Source organism: Anolis carolinensis, chromosome 2 (genome assembly GCF_035594765.1).
Source record: "Anolis carolinensis isolate JA03-04 chromosome 2, rAnoCar3.1.pri, whole genome shotgun sequence".
Taxonomy (NCBI): domain Eukaryota; kingdom Metazoa; phylum Chordata; class Lepidosauria; order Squamata; family Dactyloidae; genus Anolis; species Anolis carolinensis.
In genome coordinates this window covers 4,957,516-4,978,057 of record NC_085842.1, presented here as the reverse complement: position 1 = coordinate 4,978,057, position 20,542 = coordinate 4,957,516, and the positions used below count along the sequence as shown (strand labels likewise).

Here is a 20,542-nt window from a genome sequence, read left to right as displayed (position 1 = left end):
CATAGCCAGGTCTTCTCCTTGTTGGCTTTTCCTTCAATTTTGTCAAGGAACTTTCCATGCAATGTTTTGTTGTGCCAGCTGTCAGCTCTAGTTTGTAGTGCAGTTTTCTTGTACTGATTCTTTGTCTGCTGTGCTTTGAGGAGTTTCTGATTTTTGACTTCAATCAAAGCAGGTTCTTCACTTTGCTTTACATATTCTGCCAGAGTAGAGTATTGTTGTTGTTGTTGTTGTTGTTGTTGTATGACACAGCAAACAAGATAGATATCCTGGATTTCGTATCACAAAATCACAAGTCAAATACTTCCCAAGCGTTTAGGACTGTGTGATGTATTTTCGGATGATGCGTGCAGACTCAGCAGGGTGGCCTTTTGCAGTTGGCAAATCGTAATTTTGTCAATGTCTATTGTTTCCAAATGCCGGCTGAGATCTTTTATGATTATTACCCGCTTCTCCTCATGGCTCGAGGAGGGTTGCAGAATAATTAAAACACATAATCATTGCAAAAATACCACAAATACGCATATTAAAATGTATTTCTATAAAAGATACATATTAAAACATATTTCTATACAATACATATTAAAATACACAAAACTGGGATTAAACAAAGGACACAAGTTTAAAATTCATGCAATTGAGCAGCCAGCTGCAGCCAGCCGAGACCAATCACTCTGACCAAGAGGTCATGAGTTTGAGGCTCGGAGCCTGTGTTTGTCTTGTCTTTGTTCTATGTCAAGGCATTGAATGTTTGGCTTATATGTGTAATGTGATCTGCCCTGAGTCCCCTTCAAGGTGAGAAGGGCGGAATATAAATACTGTAAATAAATAAATAAATAAATACTGGCTGTCACTCACAGAATGCATTTCTATGCATTTAAACTGCATTATGAGTTTAAAATGACTAGATTGTGCAGTTTCGTTATATAGCAATGTAGTTGTGGCCCAAGATAAATTTTCTGACAATGCAGAATGCAAGATGTGAAAGGTGATCTGCCTATTAGAAAATATGAAAAGGGTAAACTGTTGGAACTTTACCTAATTAAAGATTGGAGAGCATAAGTTGAGAGAACTTCAGTCCTTGGAGTTAGAGAATGGAGTGAGGGAACCATGCCTTCCTCAGGATGAAACACATGACCCAGATGGACAGGCAGAAACAATTTAACTTTTGGACTCTTATTAGTTTCTATTCTGTTATTTTACTTTAGTAGTGCAGAAGAGATGAATATTTTTTCCTATTCCTGGTTTCAGACACAAATTTTCATGACAATGACTTACCTGTGCATACGACACCGGCCATATAAAATACTCGATGCCAATTAAAGTCATACTTCATCCCTGGTATTCTTTCACATTCACAGGGGGAGGTCTCTGTCCCCGTACAGTAAAAACCATCCAGCCAGAAGGGAGCAGCTTTTTCTCCATAAATTGGGTAGATTAAGGCAGACAGATCAGTTCCACAGCCAAGGTACCTGCACATCACCCTGCCTTGTTCAATATGCCGATATAGGCTATCTTCTACCATTCTCCATTGGCCCTCATGGAGGAGCTCAACTTTCCCAGCACAGGGATTATGACCATCAGCTAATCTCATCACTGAGAAAGATGCAAAACAACAGTCATTATCAGGTTTTCTGGTGCTTGTAGGAATAGAAACAATATTTACAACCATTCCAAAAATGATTAAAAACCATATTTGTTGACTATCCTGACAGAATTTTCTGTGCAAAAATACTATTTTCCATGGAAAAGACAGATTTCTGTACAGAAATAATATTTTCTGAGAAAAATGTTAGGTCTACATTTATGGAGACCAAGTTCTGAGCTGTGAATAATCTCTGGAAGTAGGAAGAGAACAGAAGGATCATCCAGTCCAAGCCCATTCTGCCTTCAGTCAAAGCATCCCTGACAGATGGCCACCCAGCATCTGCTGAAAAACCTCAAGAGAAGGAGACTCCACTATGTTCCTCCAATTATTTATTTCAACTCTTAAGAAAGAAGGGAGTGAAAAGGTTTATCAGTAGAAGTGTGAGGGAAGCTCCTTCTTTGGAGGCTTTTAAATAGAGTTTGGATAGCCATCTTTCAGGGGTACTTTGTGCTTTTCCTGCACAGCAGGGGGTTGGACTAGATGGCCCATGTGGTCTCTTTCAACTATATCATTCTATGATTCTAAGCTATATTCTCTCATTAATACTTTCTAGGCATGAGCAATCCATGGAAAAAATGATTCTAAACTTGCTTCTAAAGTAGGGGGTGCTGGTGTTTCATTTTTTAAACTACTTAACGAATATTAGGAATATTCTAAATTAATTCGTTAATGGTAGGTGCGCATGCGCAGTGGCCAAAAACAGCACCGGGGGGACTTTACAGGATTCTCCCACCCTCATTTTTGAGCTATCTCCTTCAAACTTGGTGCAGTGGTAAAACCCATTTACCACTGCTAACTCACCAAAATTCAGAATGTTTCCCTTATCCTCTGATTTTTGGTGAATTTTCATAGCTTTTATAATAAACCATTTTTTAATAATTGCAGAAATCTGTTCCTGGTTTGAAAGTCTTATTTCCTGTTTCATTGGGTTGTCTTTACTTTGAAAGTCATTGTTCTACTTCAGAAACTTTGTTTTTGTGGCTGAAATTTTGTTAAATTGGTGGACAGTGTCCCAGGAAACCATAATGTGCTCCATGTCCCTTGCGCAAAGACAAAGTCCAGGCATTGTCATAAATTTTGCCATGTTTCTATGACAGAACCAATTAGGAAATGACATTTATTACCCAGTAACAGAAATCATAGTACACTATCAAATCATTCCTGACAGATGGCCATCAGCCTCTGAATAAGGAAGTCCCAGGCCCTCTCCCTCCCTCTCCCTCTCCCTCTCTAAACTTCTCATACCTTCCAAGAATTCACATACCGTATGAAAGTTTGGTCAAGATGGTCAAGTGAGGACAAAAGGGGGTGGGGAATGTTAAGAGGAGAGAGGGCCTGGGACATCTGGGAATTGTAGTTTTAAAGCAGACATAGTACTATTGGAGAAACGTCTGCTTCAGCCCAATGCTTTTATAAATGGGAAAATTCAGAGGCTTCGTACTCCTCCATTTTAAAAGCTATTGGGATGAAATTTGCCACAATCGAAGAAAATACTCATCACTCTTTGCCTATCAAGTTTCATAATGTTTGACCCATCCACGGATTTTTTTGAGAATTTTCAAACAACATTTTTTAAAAAGGTTACAAGAATGATGGCCCCACCTCTCCCTCCCTCTTCCTTCTGCCCTGATTGGCTGAGAGGCATGCCAACATGGCTTCACTTCTCAGCGGGGCTACAGCTACAGCCGAAGACATCTGAGACAGACCAAAAAAAGGTGCCTTTTGATTCAATTTCTTAATATTCGGAAGGCAGTGAGCAGATGTGTCAAAACTCACTTCAAAAATGCTTTAGATCCAAATTTGATACGAATTTAACAGCGATATGAAAAATTTGCCCAACCCTAGTACTTTCTCAAAATGCACCTTTTCTCCTTCAACTAACATACTTTGTTCTGAATTATGCTGAGACAACCTCATCATGGATGGTCAGGAAAGGAACCTTTCCAAAATGTGAACATGGCTATCATGTCATTTCTTCACCTTCACTTCTCCAGGATAAACATACCCAGCTCCTTAAGTGGCTCCTCATAGGGCTTGGCTTCCAGATGTTAAACATTTTGGCTATACTACTCTGGACCTACTCTGGCTTGTCAATATCAGGCCTGAACTGTGATAAACTACTTTAGAATTGGGAATTTTCCCTCTTGTAAGTATCTCATCAGAGGCGGTCCAACCATAAGGCGAAATAGGCATTTGCCTGTGGCGCCATCGTCCCGGGGGCACCATCGTCCTGGGAGGAGGGCACCACTCTCCACCTCCTTCTCTTTCATAGAATCATAGAATAATAGAATAGTAGAGTTGGAAGAGACCTCATGGGCCATCCAGTCCAACCCCCTGCCAAGAAGCAGGAAATCGCATTCAAAGCACCCCTGACAGATGGCCATCCAGCCTCTGCTTAAAAGCCTCCAAGGAAGGAGCCTCCACCACAGTCCGGGGGAGAGAGTTCCACTGCCGAACAGCCCTTCTCACAGTGAGGAAGTTCTTCCTGATGTTCAGGTGGAATCTCCTTTCCTGTAGTTTGAAGCCATTGTTCCATTGTGTCCTAGTCTGCAGGGCAGCAGAAAACAAGCTTGCTCCCTCCTCCCTATGACTTCCCCTCACATATTTGTACATGGCTATCATGTCTCCTCTCAGCCTTCTCTTCTGCAGGCTAAACATGCCCAGCTCTTTAAGACTCTCCTCATAGGGCTTGTTCTCCAGACCCTTGATCCTTTGAGTCACCCTCCTCTGGACGCTTTCCAGCTTGTCAACATCTCCCTTCAACTGTGGTGCCCAGAATTGGACGCAGTATTCCAGGTGTGGTCTGACCAAGGCAGAATAGAGGGGGAGCATGACTTCCCTGGATCTAGATACTATTCCCCAATTGATGCAGGCCAGAATCCCGTTGGCTTTTTTAGCTGCTGCATCAGCCTTCCGGCCAGCGCAGACCCACCTTCACACCACGGGAGCCCACCTTTGGGGCCTTCAGAGATTGTGAGGTCTGTGGGAACTTGGAAGCTAGGTATGTGGGGTTTATATATCTGTAGAAGGTCCAGGGTGGGAGAAAGAACTTTTCTTTGAAGCAGGTGTGAATGTTGTAATTAATCACCTTGATTAGCATTTAATGGCCCTGTGGCTTCAAGGCCTGGCTTCTTCTTGCCTGGGAGAATCTTTTTTTGGGAGGAGTTAGCTGTCCCTGATTGTTTACTGTCTAGATTTCTTCTGTTTTCAGAGTGTTGTTCTTTATTTATTGTCCTGATTTTAGAGGTTTTTTTTTTTTAATACTGAGGGCTATCTGGGTTATCTAAGTCCACACTGCCCTATATCCCTGTTCAATGTTTAGTGCTAAATTTGCAAATATAGTAATTCCTACATAACATTACCATGTATTGAACTGCTTTTTCTATTGATTTGTTGTAAAACATGATGTTTTGGTGCTTAATTTTTAAAATCATAATGTAATTTGATGTTTTATAGGCTTTTCCTTTATACTTCCTTATTATCCAACATTTTCGCTTATCCAACGCTTTTATTTTTCAGTGATTGGTTTGGGGGGGCGCCAAAATTCTGTTCGCCTACACTTGAAAAATACCTAGGGCCGGCTCTGTATCTCATAAAACATTCTATGGCCTGAACATTCTCCCCTCTTCTCTGGATGTTTTAAACAGAAGCTGAATGGCCATCTGTCGAGAGTGCTTAGATTATGTATTCTCCAAAACAGAATGGGTTTGCATTGGATGGCCCTCGTGGGAATATCCGCCATGCTCGAGAGAGATGGTGTATGTATTTAGGAGTGACAGACCTGCAATGGAAAGCAGAGGTCTGGTCACTTTGCCTCCTTTTCTTAAGAGAAGAGAAAGGAGAGTGTTTTGGAGTTGCGTTTAGGGAAAGAGGATGCATTTTGGCACCCTGGCATTTTAGATGTTTTGAGGTTTAAGAAGTTTTGGAACTATTAGTTGGCAGATTTGCAAAGAAGCAGTCTGGCCTAAGAGGAGGAGGAATAATGGTGAAATGGTGATGTATACATGAGGATGAATGAACGTATATGTGAATGTGAATGCTAAGTGAAAATATAATTCCCCTTTGTTTGTTTGTTAGCCAATATAACTTGTTTAGAATCTGTATGTCCAATGTGGTTCTGTAAAAATTCTTATTCTCACACTGAAAATTGTAAAAAAAAAAAAAAAAGAGAGAGAGAGAGAGAGAGAGAGAGAGAAAACTTTTGTTTAAAAAGTATTCATGACAGGATTTCTTTGAAACTGTTGTTTGACTAAGACAATGGTGAGCAAACTGCAGAAGTTATGAGGCTGCATTGGACTTTCAATGAGCCCCAGAAGCCCATCTCTCTGGCCAGCCAGGTCCTTCAAAGTCATTTTTAAAAAGGAAATGATGTTTCAAAAAGAGAATGTGGGGAAAACATCCTCACCCAAAATATTACATTTGAGGTCATTTGCTGTTGATCTTTAGAACATAGGATTTGTCGTTCACCTCCAGCACCGTCGGCTGTTAGCCTGGTCATTTGCTACTTTTGAAAAAACCTTTCCTTTTCTTCAAGTGGTATGGATAATGTTATAAAATATTTTCCTCTCCCCATGAGCCATTTTGGAGGGGCAAATCATTCTCCTAAAAACATGTTTGGGTTAGATTTGATTGTCCAAGATCTCTTGGGCGGGGGGGGGGGGGGGGGGGGCTGCATGGGCATTGCTTTTCCCATCCCCTTAAGGAACCTTTTGATCATGATGGGATACTTACAACCAGAAAGTAAGACAAGATGGAATAACCCATGTTTTCAGATGGATTGTATGAATGAACAACACATGGCAAATAAAAAAATGAACTTCAACTCTTATCACAGAAAATGAAACCATGCCACTACACCAAGAATATGTTGATGAAATTATTTTGATGTAGTTTAAAATTATACTTATAGTTTAAAGCTGGCTATAAGTCTGTGTGTCTGTAATGCGCATGTAATCCAGTAGTGAAACAGTTAAATGCATAGAGTGGAAATGTATTGCTAGAGCGTAGCAGTTGAAGCTTCTGATATGTGACAGGATAAGATTTTAGATAAGATTGGAATATGGGAGTGTACTTCTCATGCGATTTTGGAAGAGTCGGATGGAGAACTGCTATTGTCCGGATGGCTGTGTATATAAGATGTATATATGCAATAAAGCTTAAGCCGCTGTTTACAGCTGACAACTGAGAAGTCTGGAATTTGTCCATGCGTCTGAGAAGCTGCCAGAAAGTCGGAGGAGAAGAATTGAGATCGGGAGGTGATTCGTCTCAATTTAACCAATTTCTTGACAGAATACACATGCACACATAGTATTCAGACAGAGAAGGGCATTTTTAAGAAATCTTTTTGAAGGTACATTTGAGAGGGGGAAGGGAAGAATGTGTGTCTTCACTTGACCTTTCTATGTCCACTGTTTCATGACGTTTACCTGCACATTCCACACCAGCATCTTTCCTGTGATCACAGGTGAGATTGAAGCTCTTCTCTTGAGGACATTTCTTCAAAACATTCTCTTTCCCTGTGCAGTTGATTTGATTCATCCAGATGGGACCAGATCCTTGACCAAATCTCGCTCCAGTGGCTGCTACTAGAGCTTTTCCACAGCCTACTTCCTGGCACACCACACGGGCATCCTCTAAATCCCAGCCATTGTCACAGACTGTTCCCCATCCCTTGTTATGGAACACCTCCACTCGACCAGTGCATGGAGTCAGACCATCGACCAATCTTACCTCTGATTCCGGAGAGATAAAATTATAATAATATTAATTATTTGCCTCTCCTTTCAGCTCGAGGCAGGGCACAACACAGTTAAATACCTTCATAAAATTATAAATTAAAACATAGTTAAAATGCATCAATAAAAGCATATATTAAAAATACACATGTCAAAACACTTGACACTAAATTTAAAACACAATAAACATAAGAATGTGATTTAAAAGTCAGTTAAAATTGACATTGATATGCCTGCTGGAAGGGAAGGTCGTGAGTTGTGTTTTCAATTCCAACAGCTCATTTAGAACAGTCTAACTTAAATGCATCAGGCTTTTATAAAGATGAAAACAACTGCCTATATACAGTAATCACTGAACAAGCTTATATTATTGTTGTTTCTGTTAGATAAATTATGCACTTAGATAGGAATACATTGACTGTAACCCCATTGTGTAAAGCCTGGTGTGCAAATACAGGTCTAATAAGACATGTGATCACACACCTACCGAAGGGTAGATGGTGATGTGTAACTGAGGGACCATGCAGAAGAAGCTGAGTCATGACCATATGACAGGCATGATGAGGATGGAATCATTCATTTTTGTGCCTGTCTGATGGTGAGAAGCAATGGCTATAAAAGAGGGCAGAAAGCATGTGTTATTCCTCTTGCCATGATTCTCTTGCTTCTCGTTGTACCTCTGTTGCTGATTTCCATCATGAGTATATTTTTGCCATTGTCTGACATGACATCAGGGTGCTCTGAAAGCAAAGTTGCTTGATCTGAAATGTTTCCCCACATTTCCCCTTATTTACCCATTCTTACAAGACATGGAGGCATTCCTTTGACCTTGGGTTCCCAGCCTTTTGGCAGCAATCTGTAGTAAACATCTAGGGCAGGGGTCCCCAAACTAAGGCCCGGGGGCCGGATGCGGCCCCCCGAGGTCATTTACCTGGCCCCCGCCCTCAGTTTTATAATATAATATATTGTATATACATATAATATTGATAATAATATTATAATGTAATACAATATAACTAATAATAATACCATATAATAATATTAATTATATATTCTATATTACATATAATATTACTAATAATATTACAGTATAGTGGTATAGATCAATATAGTAATATATAATGCTAATATTGTGCTATGCTAATAATATAATATATTGTATCTACATATAATTTGTAAGCCACTCTGAGTCACCTTTGGGGTGAGAAGGGTGTGATACAAATGTAGTAAATAAATGCAGTAAACAAATAATAAATACATTTTAGACTTAGGCTCACCCAAAGTCTGAAATGACTTGAAGGCACACAACAACAACAACAACAACAACCCTAATTAACTTGACTATCTCATTGGCCAGAAGCAGGACCACACTTCCCATTGAAATCCTGATAAATTTATGTTGGTTAAAATTGTTTTTATTTTTAAATATTGTATTGTTCTTTCATTGTTCTTGTTGTTGTTGTTGTTTTTGCACTACAAATAAGTCATACATCGGAATTTGTTTGTATTTTTTTTCAAATGATAATCCGGCCCCTTAACAGTCTGAAGGATTGTAGACCGGCCCTCGGCTTAAAAAGTTTGAGGACCCCTGATCTAGGGAGTTTCATTCTCAGACTCAGCCTTGTTTCTCTGTCTAATTGGACTTCCTCATTATCACTTTCAGAACCACCTGGCTGTTGTTGACTTTCTCTGCCCTCCTCCTGCCGTTCTGAGAGCTGGGAAAGGTCACTCTGATCTGAAGCCTCTATTATCTCATCTTGGCTGGCTTGACTGCTTGGCTGTTTGCCTGCAGCCTTCTCAGAATCTCAGAACCCAGATCTCTCAGAGTCCTAGCCCAAGACTCACACTACTATGTCTACTTCTTTCCTGGAATCTTCCTCGAATCTTTTCTCTTTGTTCAACAACACCTGGAAGGAGCCAGTTGGCAACCCCAGTCATTGAAAAAAAATGCAATCAAGCTAATCATGGTTAATGAACTTACCTGAACACACAACAGAAGCCGTTTCCCCACTATCACAGTCATGTCTCCCCAAAGGACTTGCCGAGCACTGATGCAGAGAAGATTCTGTCCCTCTGCAATGGACGTCATCCAACCAAATGGGGCTGGCTCCACTTTCATTCCACGTTCTGCTTTGATCCATGCTGACAGTTCCACATCCCATCTCTTGGCATACCACTGTGGCTTCCTCAGTGCCCCATCCATCTCCACAAATGGTGCCCCATTCACCATGATGGAGCAATTCTACTCTTCCATAACAATTATTTAGGCCTCCCGCCAGTCGGATCTCCGTTTGGTGTGTGGGATCCGAGCCCCAGGGCTGCCCTAGGTAAAGCATATGAAGCAAAGGATAAACAGACAGAGCAGATGGCTTTTCACGTTCTCTATTCCTTGCATAATAAAACCCCAGTAAATACATGGGGTTGCCTTTAATCCTCAGGTGACTTGCAGGCAGGGCCGGCCCAAGGTAATTTTCAAGTGTAGGCGAACAGAATTTTGGCGCCACCCCCCCCCCCCCCAAGCCGATCACTGAAAAATAAAAGCGTTGGATAAGCAAAAATGTTGGATTATAAGGAGTGATTAAGGCAAAGCCTAAATAAAGAACATTCTGAAAACAGAGGAAATCCCGACAGGAAACAATTAGGGCCAGCTAACACCTCCCAACCAAGGATGCCCCCAGGGAAGAAGCAGCCAGGCTTTGAATCTGCAAGGCCATTAAATGCTAATCAAGGTAGCCAATTGCAGCATTCACACTAGCCTCAAACAGACAAGAGCTCTTTCTCACACCTTGGACTTTCCACAGATATATAAACCCCTTTCCTAGCTTCCAAGAACTTTCCTAGCTTCCAAGAAACCCCAGAACCTCTGAGGATGCCTGCCATAGATGTGGGTGAAACGTTCTGAGGCTTTGGAGGCTTTTAAGCAGGGGCTGGATGGCCATCTGTCAGAGGTGCTTTGAATGTCATTTTCCTGCTTCTTGGATGGCCTGTGAGGTCTCTTCCAACTTTATGAATCTATGATTCTATTTGGCAGGCTCAAGCAAAGCCTTCTCTAACTCAACCAATATTCTGTTCTCTAAATATCTGCCATGGTTCCTATGTCATGGGGGCTTTTTTGACAAAGCTAACAATGCTTATGACAAAGAAAATCTTTGTACAAACTCTTTTTCATGCCAGTATCCTCTTTTTTCCTTCTTTCTCTATCCCAAGGGTTCTCAAACTTTTTCATCCATAGAGCCCTTTTTGAAGCAAACGTTTCTAGTGGAGACCCAATACATATTTATATATTATAATTATAATTGGTATGCTACTTGCACTATCGCACGCCTGGCCCTTCTATAGCCTGGTTGCACTCACTATTTTGCTGAGCACAATTTTGATTGGTTTCCAATGTTTCTGTTTTATATTGATATGTTTGCTTTTAATTATATGTTTATCTGGATTGTTTATTTTATTGTGTTTTGATTTTAATTGTGTTTTGATTTAATGAAAGTTTTGTATTTGCGTCTTGTGGGCATTTTGTCCCATATGTAAGCTGCCCCGAATCCCTATATAATGATATACTACACTTGATCTTAGACAAAAGACCGAGAAGTGATATAAGGACTCAAGAGGCTAAGTGAAACCAAGAAATTGATGTATATGTATCTTCTAGAGGGAATCAACCCACCTGAACATACAACCCCAGCGGTTTCTTCACGGCTGCAGTCATGTTCTCCCCATGGACTTGCTGGGCACTCACTGAGGGTGGATTCAGTTCCTCCACATCTGACATCATCGAGACCAATGGAGACAGTTCCATTTCCAAACTGTGCTTCATGTGTGGCAGAGACTGCAGATCCACAGCCTAGCTGGTGGCAGACAACCATGGCCTCCTCAATGCCCCAACTGTCATCACAAACAGATGTCCACTGACCAGAAATGAAAACTTCAACCCTTCCACTGCAGAGATTTGGACCTCCCTCCAGTCTGATCTCCATGTGGTCTGACTCTGCAACACTTGAGCCCATCACTACACATAAAAGAAACAGAATAGCAAAAATTGCTTTAACACATGGGATCAGAACAATTTCTTCCCTTCGTTATCATTTTTTTCAAAGGCATAAATATTGGTTTGCTTGAAATTGCAGTTGCTGGATCTCATCTGTTGCGAATCATCCTGGACTACTCAATTCTAGATGTAGTTAGATAGATGATAGAGTTAGATTGAGGGAATACTTTCCCTGTTTCCAAAGCATGCCTAGACAGGCTTTACTGTGTTTCACTCTATCCTGTTTACGTCACATCCCTTACTTTGAAGTTAGTAGAAATGTGAATCTCTAGGGACAATAACTTCCCATTGGTCAGAATGTCTTATGGCCCCAATAAACTGGACCATGAGGTTGGAAACATTTTGGTTCTCTCTTCTCCCTTTGTTCTTCTAGCTAACAAGAAGCATCTCGCCATCCCTCCTGGCAAGATGTAACTATTTAGATGTTTGTTATTTTTCCTTTCTTATTTTTCCTTAGAAAACAGTCTAGAGTAGACTAGACAGCTCCTAAGCTTTTCTATCTACAATGGAGTTCTTTTTACCTGAATAAATACTTTTTGAACTTTTACTGAGACTCTGCAGTCCATTGCAATCCTAAATGGTCAAAGGCTTCTCGTGCTCACCCCGTGTAAGTAACTGCTGCATTTGAAAGCTTTGCTTTTGCTACTCTGCTGATTTTTGGTGGAATCTCCCCCAGAGAGGGTTAAATTGAGTCTAACTGCTCAGAGATTACCACAACATCATCAAGTTCCAATTAGTCCTATCTTGTATGGCATGCCATCTCTCTACAAATCTGTGTTTAAAACATCCATCTCTCTGATTTTTTTAAAAATCAGTTCTTCTAATCACCCAAGTTCTGCATGTAAAGCAATGGTGATGAAAATACAGGGATAGATGGATTCCCTCATTATCTACTTCCAAACTGATTCTCTCAAAGGTAAACTGCGAACTTTTAAAATATCTTCATTCAAACTTCCAGCCCGTCCCAATTTTCTCTTACCACTTCATCACATAACTTAAATCCCACTGAGTTCTATACTTAAAATCTGATATTCCACTGGGTTCATCACATTCGTTTTGGTTAAAGTGCAGTTTTTTGAGTCTGTTAAACGTGGAGGGCAGCCTTTTTTCCAACGTACCAGGAATAGGTAAGGAAATTGATTTTTCTCAAAACTCCGGATGTCTTGCCAAATTTCAAATGAAGCAGGACTCATTGCTCTCAGGTTAAGAGCACGCAATTTGTGGGAGGAGAAATTGGGAGAGGAGTCAAAATAAACTTTTTTGGGCAATTTCCTTTTGCTCCTCAAGCTGGAAGGTTTGGTGGTAAGCTACCTCATAACAGTTATTCTTTGCAAAAAAATAAAATAGCCTTTTAGGGTACCTTTATTCCTTCCTTCCATGATTTGTCTGTGTCCTGTGTAGGAAGGGCCAGTGCTGCTGCTTTTCCAAATGGCTTTCTCTCCCACCCCTTCTCTCTCTTTCTCTCTCTCTCTCTCTCTCTCTCTCTCTCTCTCTCTCTCTCTCTGTTGTGACTCAACAGCAGTGCCAAAGTGAAGATGAGGAAGGGGATTTTGGTTTATGGATGCAGGTGTCGGATGATGGGATGCAAGATGAATTTCAAGATGATGCCGTGGGGAATTATGGAATTCAGACACAGGCTGGTTCAGAAGTGCAGCCTGTGGATGAACTCCTGATGCAGCCTGTCACAGATGTGAACCAAGGAAACATTCCCATGGGAAATAATGAGCTTGATCTGTCTCAGGCTCACGTTCAGGTGCAAGATAATGATAATGAGCTGTTTGGCCTTGACGGTCAGGCTGAGACTGAAGCCCCGTTGCTCTCTCGGGCTGATAGTTTACAATGGAAAGGAATGCCACGGCGAAGTCTCAGATTAGCTGGGAAACAGGAGGCCACTGAAGGGAAAAGAAATGCATTTTTGGGTTGCTTTTTAAAACAGTGTGTTGAGAGGCAAATCTCTGTCAAAGCAAATCCTCACTCCATCAGGGTGGATGGTCTGTGTTATATCCCAGCCGCCTTTGGGTGCTGAACCTGGTTCAGAAATGAACTTTGACCAGGATGAAGCCTATTCTGACATTTCACTCAGTTCTCCTTCAAGTTCCTTCCAATTACAGACCCCAGCTGTGGATAGCTCCGAGGCTTCCTTAATTGGGAGAGATACTGATAACACTACTCCCGTGGAAGAACCAGATATTTCAATCTCCCCAGGGAATGTATCTTTTAACAGGCGACAGTCTTTCCAGCAACAAAGATCCCAGACACAGCAGCTTCGCAGGAGTCAATGATTGGCTGCTAAAGCAGATACTGGATAGCAGATTGCTTTGGGAACATTTGGGGAGTTTGGTTCCCTTCGCTGTTATTAGATCTAACTTCTATAAAAGTGTCTTGCACTGTGAACTTCTTGTGGTGTCAACGTAGCGACTTCGTTTCCAGTTCCTTGATTTCTTCAAGCTGAGTTTGCTGTTTCCTAGCGGCCAAGCTGAGCCGCGATTCCCATTGTTAATCTGGAGTGAATTCACGTCCTTGCCTTGTTCCTGAATCCAGTTTGCTTTTAGCCTCATCTTTTGCCTGCCTTGTAACCGAAGACTTTTCAGTGACTTTGGACTTCGTTGTTTACTCCTGCTTCCTTGTTGCTTTCCCCGCTCTAGAACTCTTCAGCAGTTTTGAGCGTGTTTCGGTTTCTGGACTTTGGACAATAATATTGGACATATCTCTTCAACACTTTGGACTAATTCATACCCTTCCTTAAAGGACTATTGCTCACCCATCCCTTCCACTTATTCTTTCCTGAATTTGTTATTGTTTTAATAAAGGTATTATATGATTATTGGTCTCTGTCTGGTTTCCAGTGTTCGAGCTGCCTTTGGGTGATACAGTCTGTGTCTTCATGCTACTTCTGCTTTGGGAATTCTCCTGTTCGTGAATCCTTGTAACCTGTGGACTATTGTATCTTTGGGATTGGACTATTGCTTCTTGTCTATGGATTATTGGATTTATTGTCTCTATTCTTGACAGCTACCTTTGGAACACATAAATAATCCTTAGAACGTGCTCTTTAACTACCACTATTCACTTTTCCACATCATCACCAGACAATTGGATACATTTCTGCCAATGATGAACAAGTTTTCTGAAGCCATCACGGAAGAAGTCAACACTCTATTTCTATTTCTCACAGTCCCCATCGTGCACAGATCTTCAGATAGCCAAGCAAAGCAATAATGTGACCCACACATTCTTGTGAAATGCCGATTAGGCTTGAAATTTCTCTCTGAGTGATACGACGATCAATCTGTCAACCTCTTGCTTGTGAAACTCGGTGGTTGCTGTCACAGGATGTCCAACTCTTTGCTTGTCATGCAAGAAGTCAGATGTTCCCACCTCAACATCTTTACACTTACTTGCCCAACGATGCACAGGACTCACATCCACACAATCCCCATAAACAGCTTGCGTTCTCTGAGGAATCTCCTTTGGGGTAACACCTTCTGCGATCAAGAATTCAATGACTGCATGTTGCCTAAATCACATTGACCAACCATCTGTGCAGGGTTCCATACTTCGCACTTTAACAACACAACAGTTCAATGCCAAGGCTTCCCCGTCTGGGCAAGACTCCATACTTCGCACTTTAACAACACAACCGTTCAGTGCTAAGGCTTCCCCGTCTGGGCAAGGCTCCATACTTCGCACTTTAACAACACAACCGTTCAATGCTAAGGCTTCCCGCCAATTGGAACGGTAGAGGAGAGTCTACTGAACAAGCCAGTACCTGCCACGGAACAGGACTGCCATCTGTTGAAGAGTTACGAAGGTGAAGGCATTACTTTTCATTCAACCCTCATACACTGTCATATCATCCCATTTCTGAATCCCAATTATCTATTTTGAGATGGCTTATATGGCAGTGTGGGCTCATACAGTATAATCCAGTAAAAAGCAGATGATTTGGACTTAGAAACTGGATTTTACGGCAGTATAGAGCCAGCCTTAGAAAGAGGAAGATTCAGTTAGTCCCATGAGAAGGTTCCTGAGAATGCAAGGGGGGAAATACTTCTCTCCTCCTTCCACCCTGTCCTTGCACCACCACTGGTTCACTCCCTTTCAACCTGTGCTACTCACCAAGGAAGGTGATGCTGAGAGAGAGCCACATGCTGAAAGGTCACTCCGGTCTTTGCTCAGCCGTCCAAGTTGCTCCACAAATGGAGCTCTCAGCTGAGGCTGCTGCTTCGGAAATGCAGTGCTGCTCAAGAACCCTCTTCCACCCTACTATCCTTTATCAGTTCCCTTTGCTCTGACAAAGAATACATCATGTGCTCCCCTATAGACCACATCCTTTTTATAATCTAAAGCCAAGAAGTTAATTGGATGAAGCCAAAGTCCACATCTGTAGCACAGTAGTGATTCATCCTGGGGGACCTCTTCAGTGCTGAATGGAGGATCCATTCTTTATTGTAGTCTAAACACAACCAATGGGATAGTGTTTTGTTTAGTCCCTTTGTAGAGGAATGTATGGGATCACTTACAATGTCCTAGTTATATTCTGATGGATATTTGTCCATCTTGACAAACAGCTGAAGTAGTTCCAACTGGCCTTATTGCAAATCCTGCAGAGAACACCTTTGGGAAATATCACTTTTTGACATCGTGCTGTTCTGAGCCTTTTGTTCGGCCATGTTCTCTCTTTCATTCACTATTCTTGAATTTTGCTGCTACTATGAAGGCATAGTTATTCTTGTCTCATAACACATCCATGTAACGTTGCCAGATGTCAAGGCCTGGCCCTAGGTATCAAATCTGCATCATTCAACTCAACATGGGTTGCCAAGGTACAAATGCTCTAGTTTCGGAGGAGTCACCTCTAGTCAGGATGAAATAGTTGTATCTTGATATATAGTTCACTGAGAAGAGCAATAGCTGGCTGCAATATACAATGCTTCATAGACTGCTTGTTGCAACTGGCAAAGATTCACTTTTTGGACCTGAGGTGTATATATTATCAGAGTCTGGATCTACAATGCTATGTAATGCAGTTTGAATCTGTATTATATGGTCCAGGTATATAATCATTAAAGCACTGAGCTGGAGACCGAAAGGTCCCAGGTTCAAACCCTGGGAGTGGCATGAGCGGCTGCTGTTAGCTCCAGCTCCTGCCAACCTAGCAGTTCGAAAACATGCAAATGAGAGTAGATGAATAGGTACCGCTCCGGCGGGAAGGTAACGGTGCTCCATGCAGTCATGCCATTGGCCACATGACCTTGGAGGTGTCTATGGACAACGCTGGCTCTTCGGCTTAGAAATTGAGATGAGCACCAACCCCCAGAGTCGGTCACGACTGGACTTAATATCAGGGAAACCTTTACCTTTACCCATGGATTTGGAAGAGACCGCATGGGCCATCTAGTCCAACCCCCTGCAATGCAAGAAAAGCACAATCAAAGTAGCCCTGACAGATGGCCATCCAGCCTCTTCTTAAAAGCCTCCAAACAAGAAGTTTCCACCAGACTCCGAGGCAGAGAGTTCCATTGCTGAACAGTTCTTCTTACAGTCAGGAACTTCTTCCTAATGTTCTGATGAAATCTCATTTCCTGCAGTTTGAATCCATTGCTCCATTTTGTCTTAGTCTCTGAAGCAGCAGAAAGCCAGCTTGTCCTCTGCTCAATATGACATCCCTTTAAATATTCAGACATTTATTTATTTATTTATTTACAGTATTTATATTCCGCCCTTCTCACCCCGAAGGGGACTCAGGGCGGATTACAATGAACACATATATGGCAAACATTCAATGCCAACAGACAAACAACATATATAGACAGACACAGAGGCATTTAACATTTTTTTCCAGCTTCACGATTCTGGCCACAGGGGGAGCTGTTGCTTCACCATCCACTAGTGGCTGTACTTCCTCATTCCTTTCCTCATGTTTTGCTGGCAGTTTTATGATGTTGTAAATTAGTTAAATTAGCCTCCCGCATAAAGTGTACCTAAATTTCCCTAATTGACAGATGCAACTGTCTTTCGGGGCTGCATAGGTCAGCAGCAAGCCGGTCTATTTAATGGTCGGGGGCTTAACCCGACCCGGGCTTCGAACTCATGACCTCTCGGTCAGTAGTGATTTATTGCAGCTGGTTACTAGCCAGCTGTGCCACAGCTGTTATGTCTCCTTTCAGCCTCCTTTGCTTCAAGCTAAGCTTACGCAGCTCCCTCAGCCGCTCCTCGTAGAGCTTGGCTTCCAGATTTCCTCCCATTTGGGTCACTCTCCTCTGGATACCTTCCAACAAGCCAATATTGTGAGACCCAGGATTGGACACAACGTTATTCCCGATGAGGTTGGACAGGAGTAGAATAGTGTGGGACTCGTTCTTCCCTCAGTGAGTTCAAATCCCTATCCATGATACTCATGATTGTCTAACCTTTAGAGGTGCATCATCTTCCAATTGCAATGACATTTGGTTTACTGAAGCATGCCCTACCTGGGGCTCCTTTTGAAGAATGTCACCTGGGCCAGAGACCTCGTCCTCCCTGTGAATCCACTGCCATGCCCTTCCTAGGTTTGGAGATACCAATATTTTTTTCAGAATTTTTCTTGAAAAGGAAGTGCTCAGTTACCATCTGGGCGGTGGACAGGAAGCAAGTGGGCTCACTGATACAGTTCCTAAGCAATGGCCAAGATGCGGGAGATATGAGACTATGCACACTGATCGGAAGATTGTGATCTTTAAAAATTATTATGAAATAAGACCGGAGAGTAAAACAGTCTCACTAGAAGAGTGAAGTAGCTGAAGGAAGACAGTGAAAAATCCCCCAGTCTGGATTACCTTGAGAAGAGTTTGAAAGTTTTGAAAAGTAGTTACAGCAGCAGCATCTTTGTCAGCTAATTATATAGAAGGAAAATGAGTGGAGGAAACATCATGAAAAGTGCCATGATGGAAAAATGTAGCTCAGAATAAAACATGAAAAATTAAAAGCAACCTTTCACTTTGTCTCTAAACAATCTCTCAGCAACTCTAAGCCTGCTTGGGAAGGAGCTAAGAATTGGGTTGTTGTGTATTTTCCGGGCTGTATGGCCATGTTCCAGAAGTATTCTCTCCTAGAAGAGAATACTTCTGGAACATGGCCATACAGCCCGGAAAATACACAACAACCCTATGATTCCGACCATGGAAGCCTTCGACAACACATTGAGCTAAGAATTGTACTGGAAAGAAAGCTGAGCTTGTTGCACCATCAGATGCATCAGATGTTGATGATGTTTTTTACTGGGATAATTGTTTTATTGCTTTGTTACTGTTATTTATTTGTTTTATCGGGCCAGGCCCCATGTAAGCCGCCCTGAGTCCCTCCGGGGAGATGGGGCGGGGTATAAAAATAAAATTATTATTATTATTATTATTATTATTATTATTATTATTATTATTAAAGAGGACATTTGAGGACTGGTTATTCATAGATGAACGACAATGGATCTTCTCTCTTTGGACAGTTCTACATAGGCATTACAATGCAGTTTGAAGCCTTTGCAATGTTGGGGTTTCTACATAACAAACATCAATCTAAGCTCTTGAGTGTTTTTCTTTCATAAATGCAGAGTGCTGTCTTGAGAACTGATCAGAGATTCTGCCTAATGATTAGGAAGAACCTCTTGACTGGAAATGATGTTCAAGAGTAGTATAAACTGCCTTGGAGTTTAGGGGACTCTCCTTCTTGGGAGGTTTCCAAACAGAGTTTGGGTGGGTATCTTTCAGGAATGTTTTACTTGTGTATTCCTAGGGGCCGGGCTGTGGCGCAGCTGGCTAGTAACCAGCTGCTATAAATCACTACTGACCGAGAGGTCATGAGTTCGAAGCCCGGGTCGGGTTAAGCCTCCGACCATAAAAAAAAAAAAATAGCCCCGGCTTGCTGTTGATCTAGCAGCCCCAAAGACAGTTGCATCTGTCAAGTAGGGAAAATTTAGGTACGCTTTATGTGGGAGGCTAATTTAACTAATCTACAACACCATAAAACTGCTCACGAGGAAAAGAATGAGGAAGAACAGCCACCAATGGACGGTGAAGCAACAGCTCCCCCTGTGGCCGGAATCGTGAAGCTGGAAAGATGTTAAAAATGCCTCTGTGTCTGTCTAAAACGGAATGTTGTTTGTCTGTTGGCATTGAATGTTTGCCATATATGTGTTCATTGTAATCCGCCCTGAGTCCCCTTCGGGGTGAGAATAAGGGCAGAATATAAATACTGTAAATAAATAAATAAATAAATAAATAAATAATAGTTCCATGGCTGTATGATTCTATCTATGATCGCTGCTAGTGGTTCGCTGGTGGTGAGAGAGGTTCCTGGCCCCTGCTGCCTGCTGAGTGAGCTGCAAGATTGTTTCATGGTTTCATTCTGTACATCTCTTGCTTTGTTTCATCTAAATTGTGGTTTTTAAGATCCCGATCTTTCCACCAGCTTGCATGTCCTCCTATCTCCCTCATCTCTCATATCTTGTGAAATGTTTCAGGGCCTCCTGCCAAAGATCCCAGATCCTTTCTTCTGCAGACTCTGATCTTTCTCCGAGACCTGCACAAGATGCTTCATTAGGAATTCTGTCAAATTTGTTGTATAACGTGATGTTTTGGTGTTTAATTTGTAAAATCATAACCTATTTTGATGTTTAAGAGGTTTTTCCTTAATCCCTCCTTGTTATCCAAGATATTCGCTTATCCAAGCTTCTGCCGGCCCATTTAGCTTGGATAAGTGAGACTCTACTGTATTTTTAAAAACTCTAAAATCAGGACAATAAATAAGGAGGTGGTGGAGGCTCCTTCTTTGGAGGCTTTTAAGCAGAGGCTGGATGGCCATCTGTCGGGGGTGCTTTGAATGCGATTTCCTGCTTCTTGGCAGGGGGTTGGACTGGATGGCCCATGAGGACTCTTCCAACTCTGCTATTCTATGATTCTATGGAACAACACTGAAAACAGAGGGATTCCAGACATGAATCAGTCACGGCCAGCTAACACCTCTGAACAAAAGATTCCCACAGGCAGGAAGAAGCCAGGACATGAATCTGGCAAGGCCCTTAATCATAGAATCATAGAATAGTAGAGTTGGAAGACACCTCATGGGCCATCCAGTCCA

General features: G+C 41.9%; 1 protein-coding gene across 1 annotated transcript in view; it reads right to left on the bottom strand.

Moving 5' to 3' along the window:
- LOC100553407 (deleted in malignant brain tumors 1 protein) overlaps positions 1-20,542 on the bottom strand; it is a 126,964-nt gene that overhangs the window by 22,022 nt on the left and 84,400 nt on the right. The window contains exons 20-22 of the mRNA XM_062974299.1: positions 11,048-11,389; positions 9,362-9,703; positions 6,983-7,377 (exon numbers count right to left, since the gene is read on the bottom strand). Coding sequence (XP_062830369.1) covers positions 6,983-7,377; positions 9,362-9,703; positions 11,048-11,389 — 1,079 coding nt within the window. The remainder of the gene's footprint in view (positions 1-6,982; positions 7,378-9,361; positions 9,704-11,047; positions 11,390-20,542) is intronic.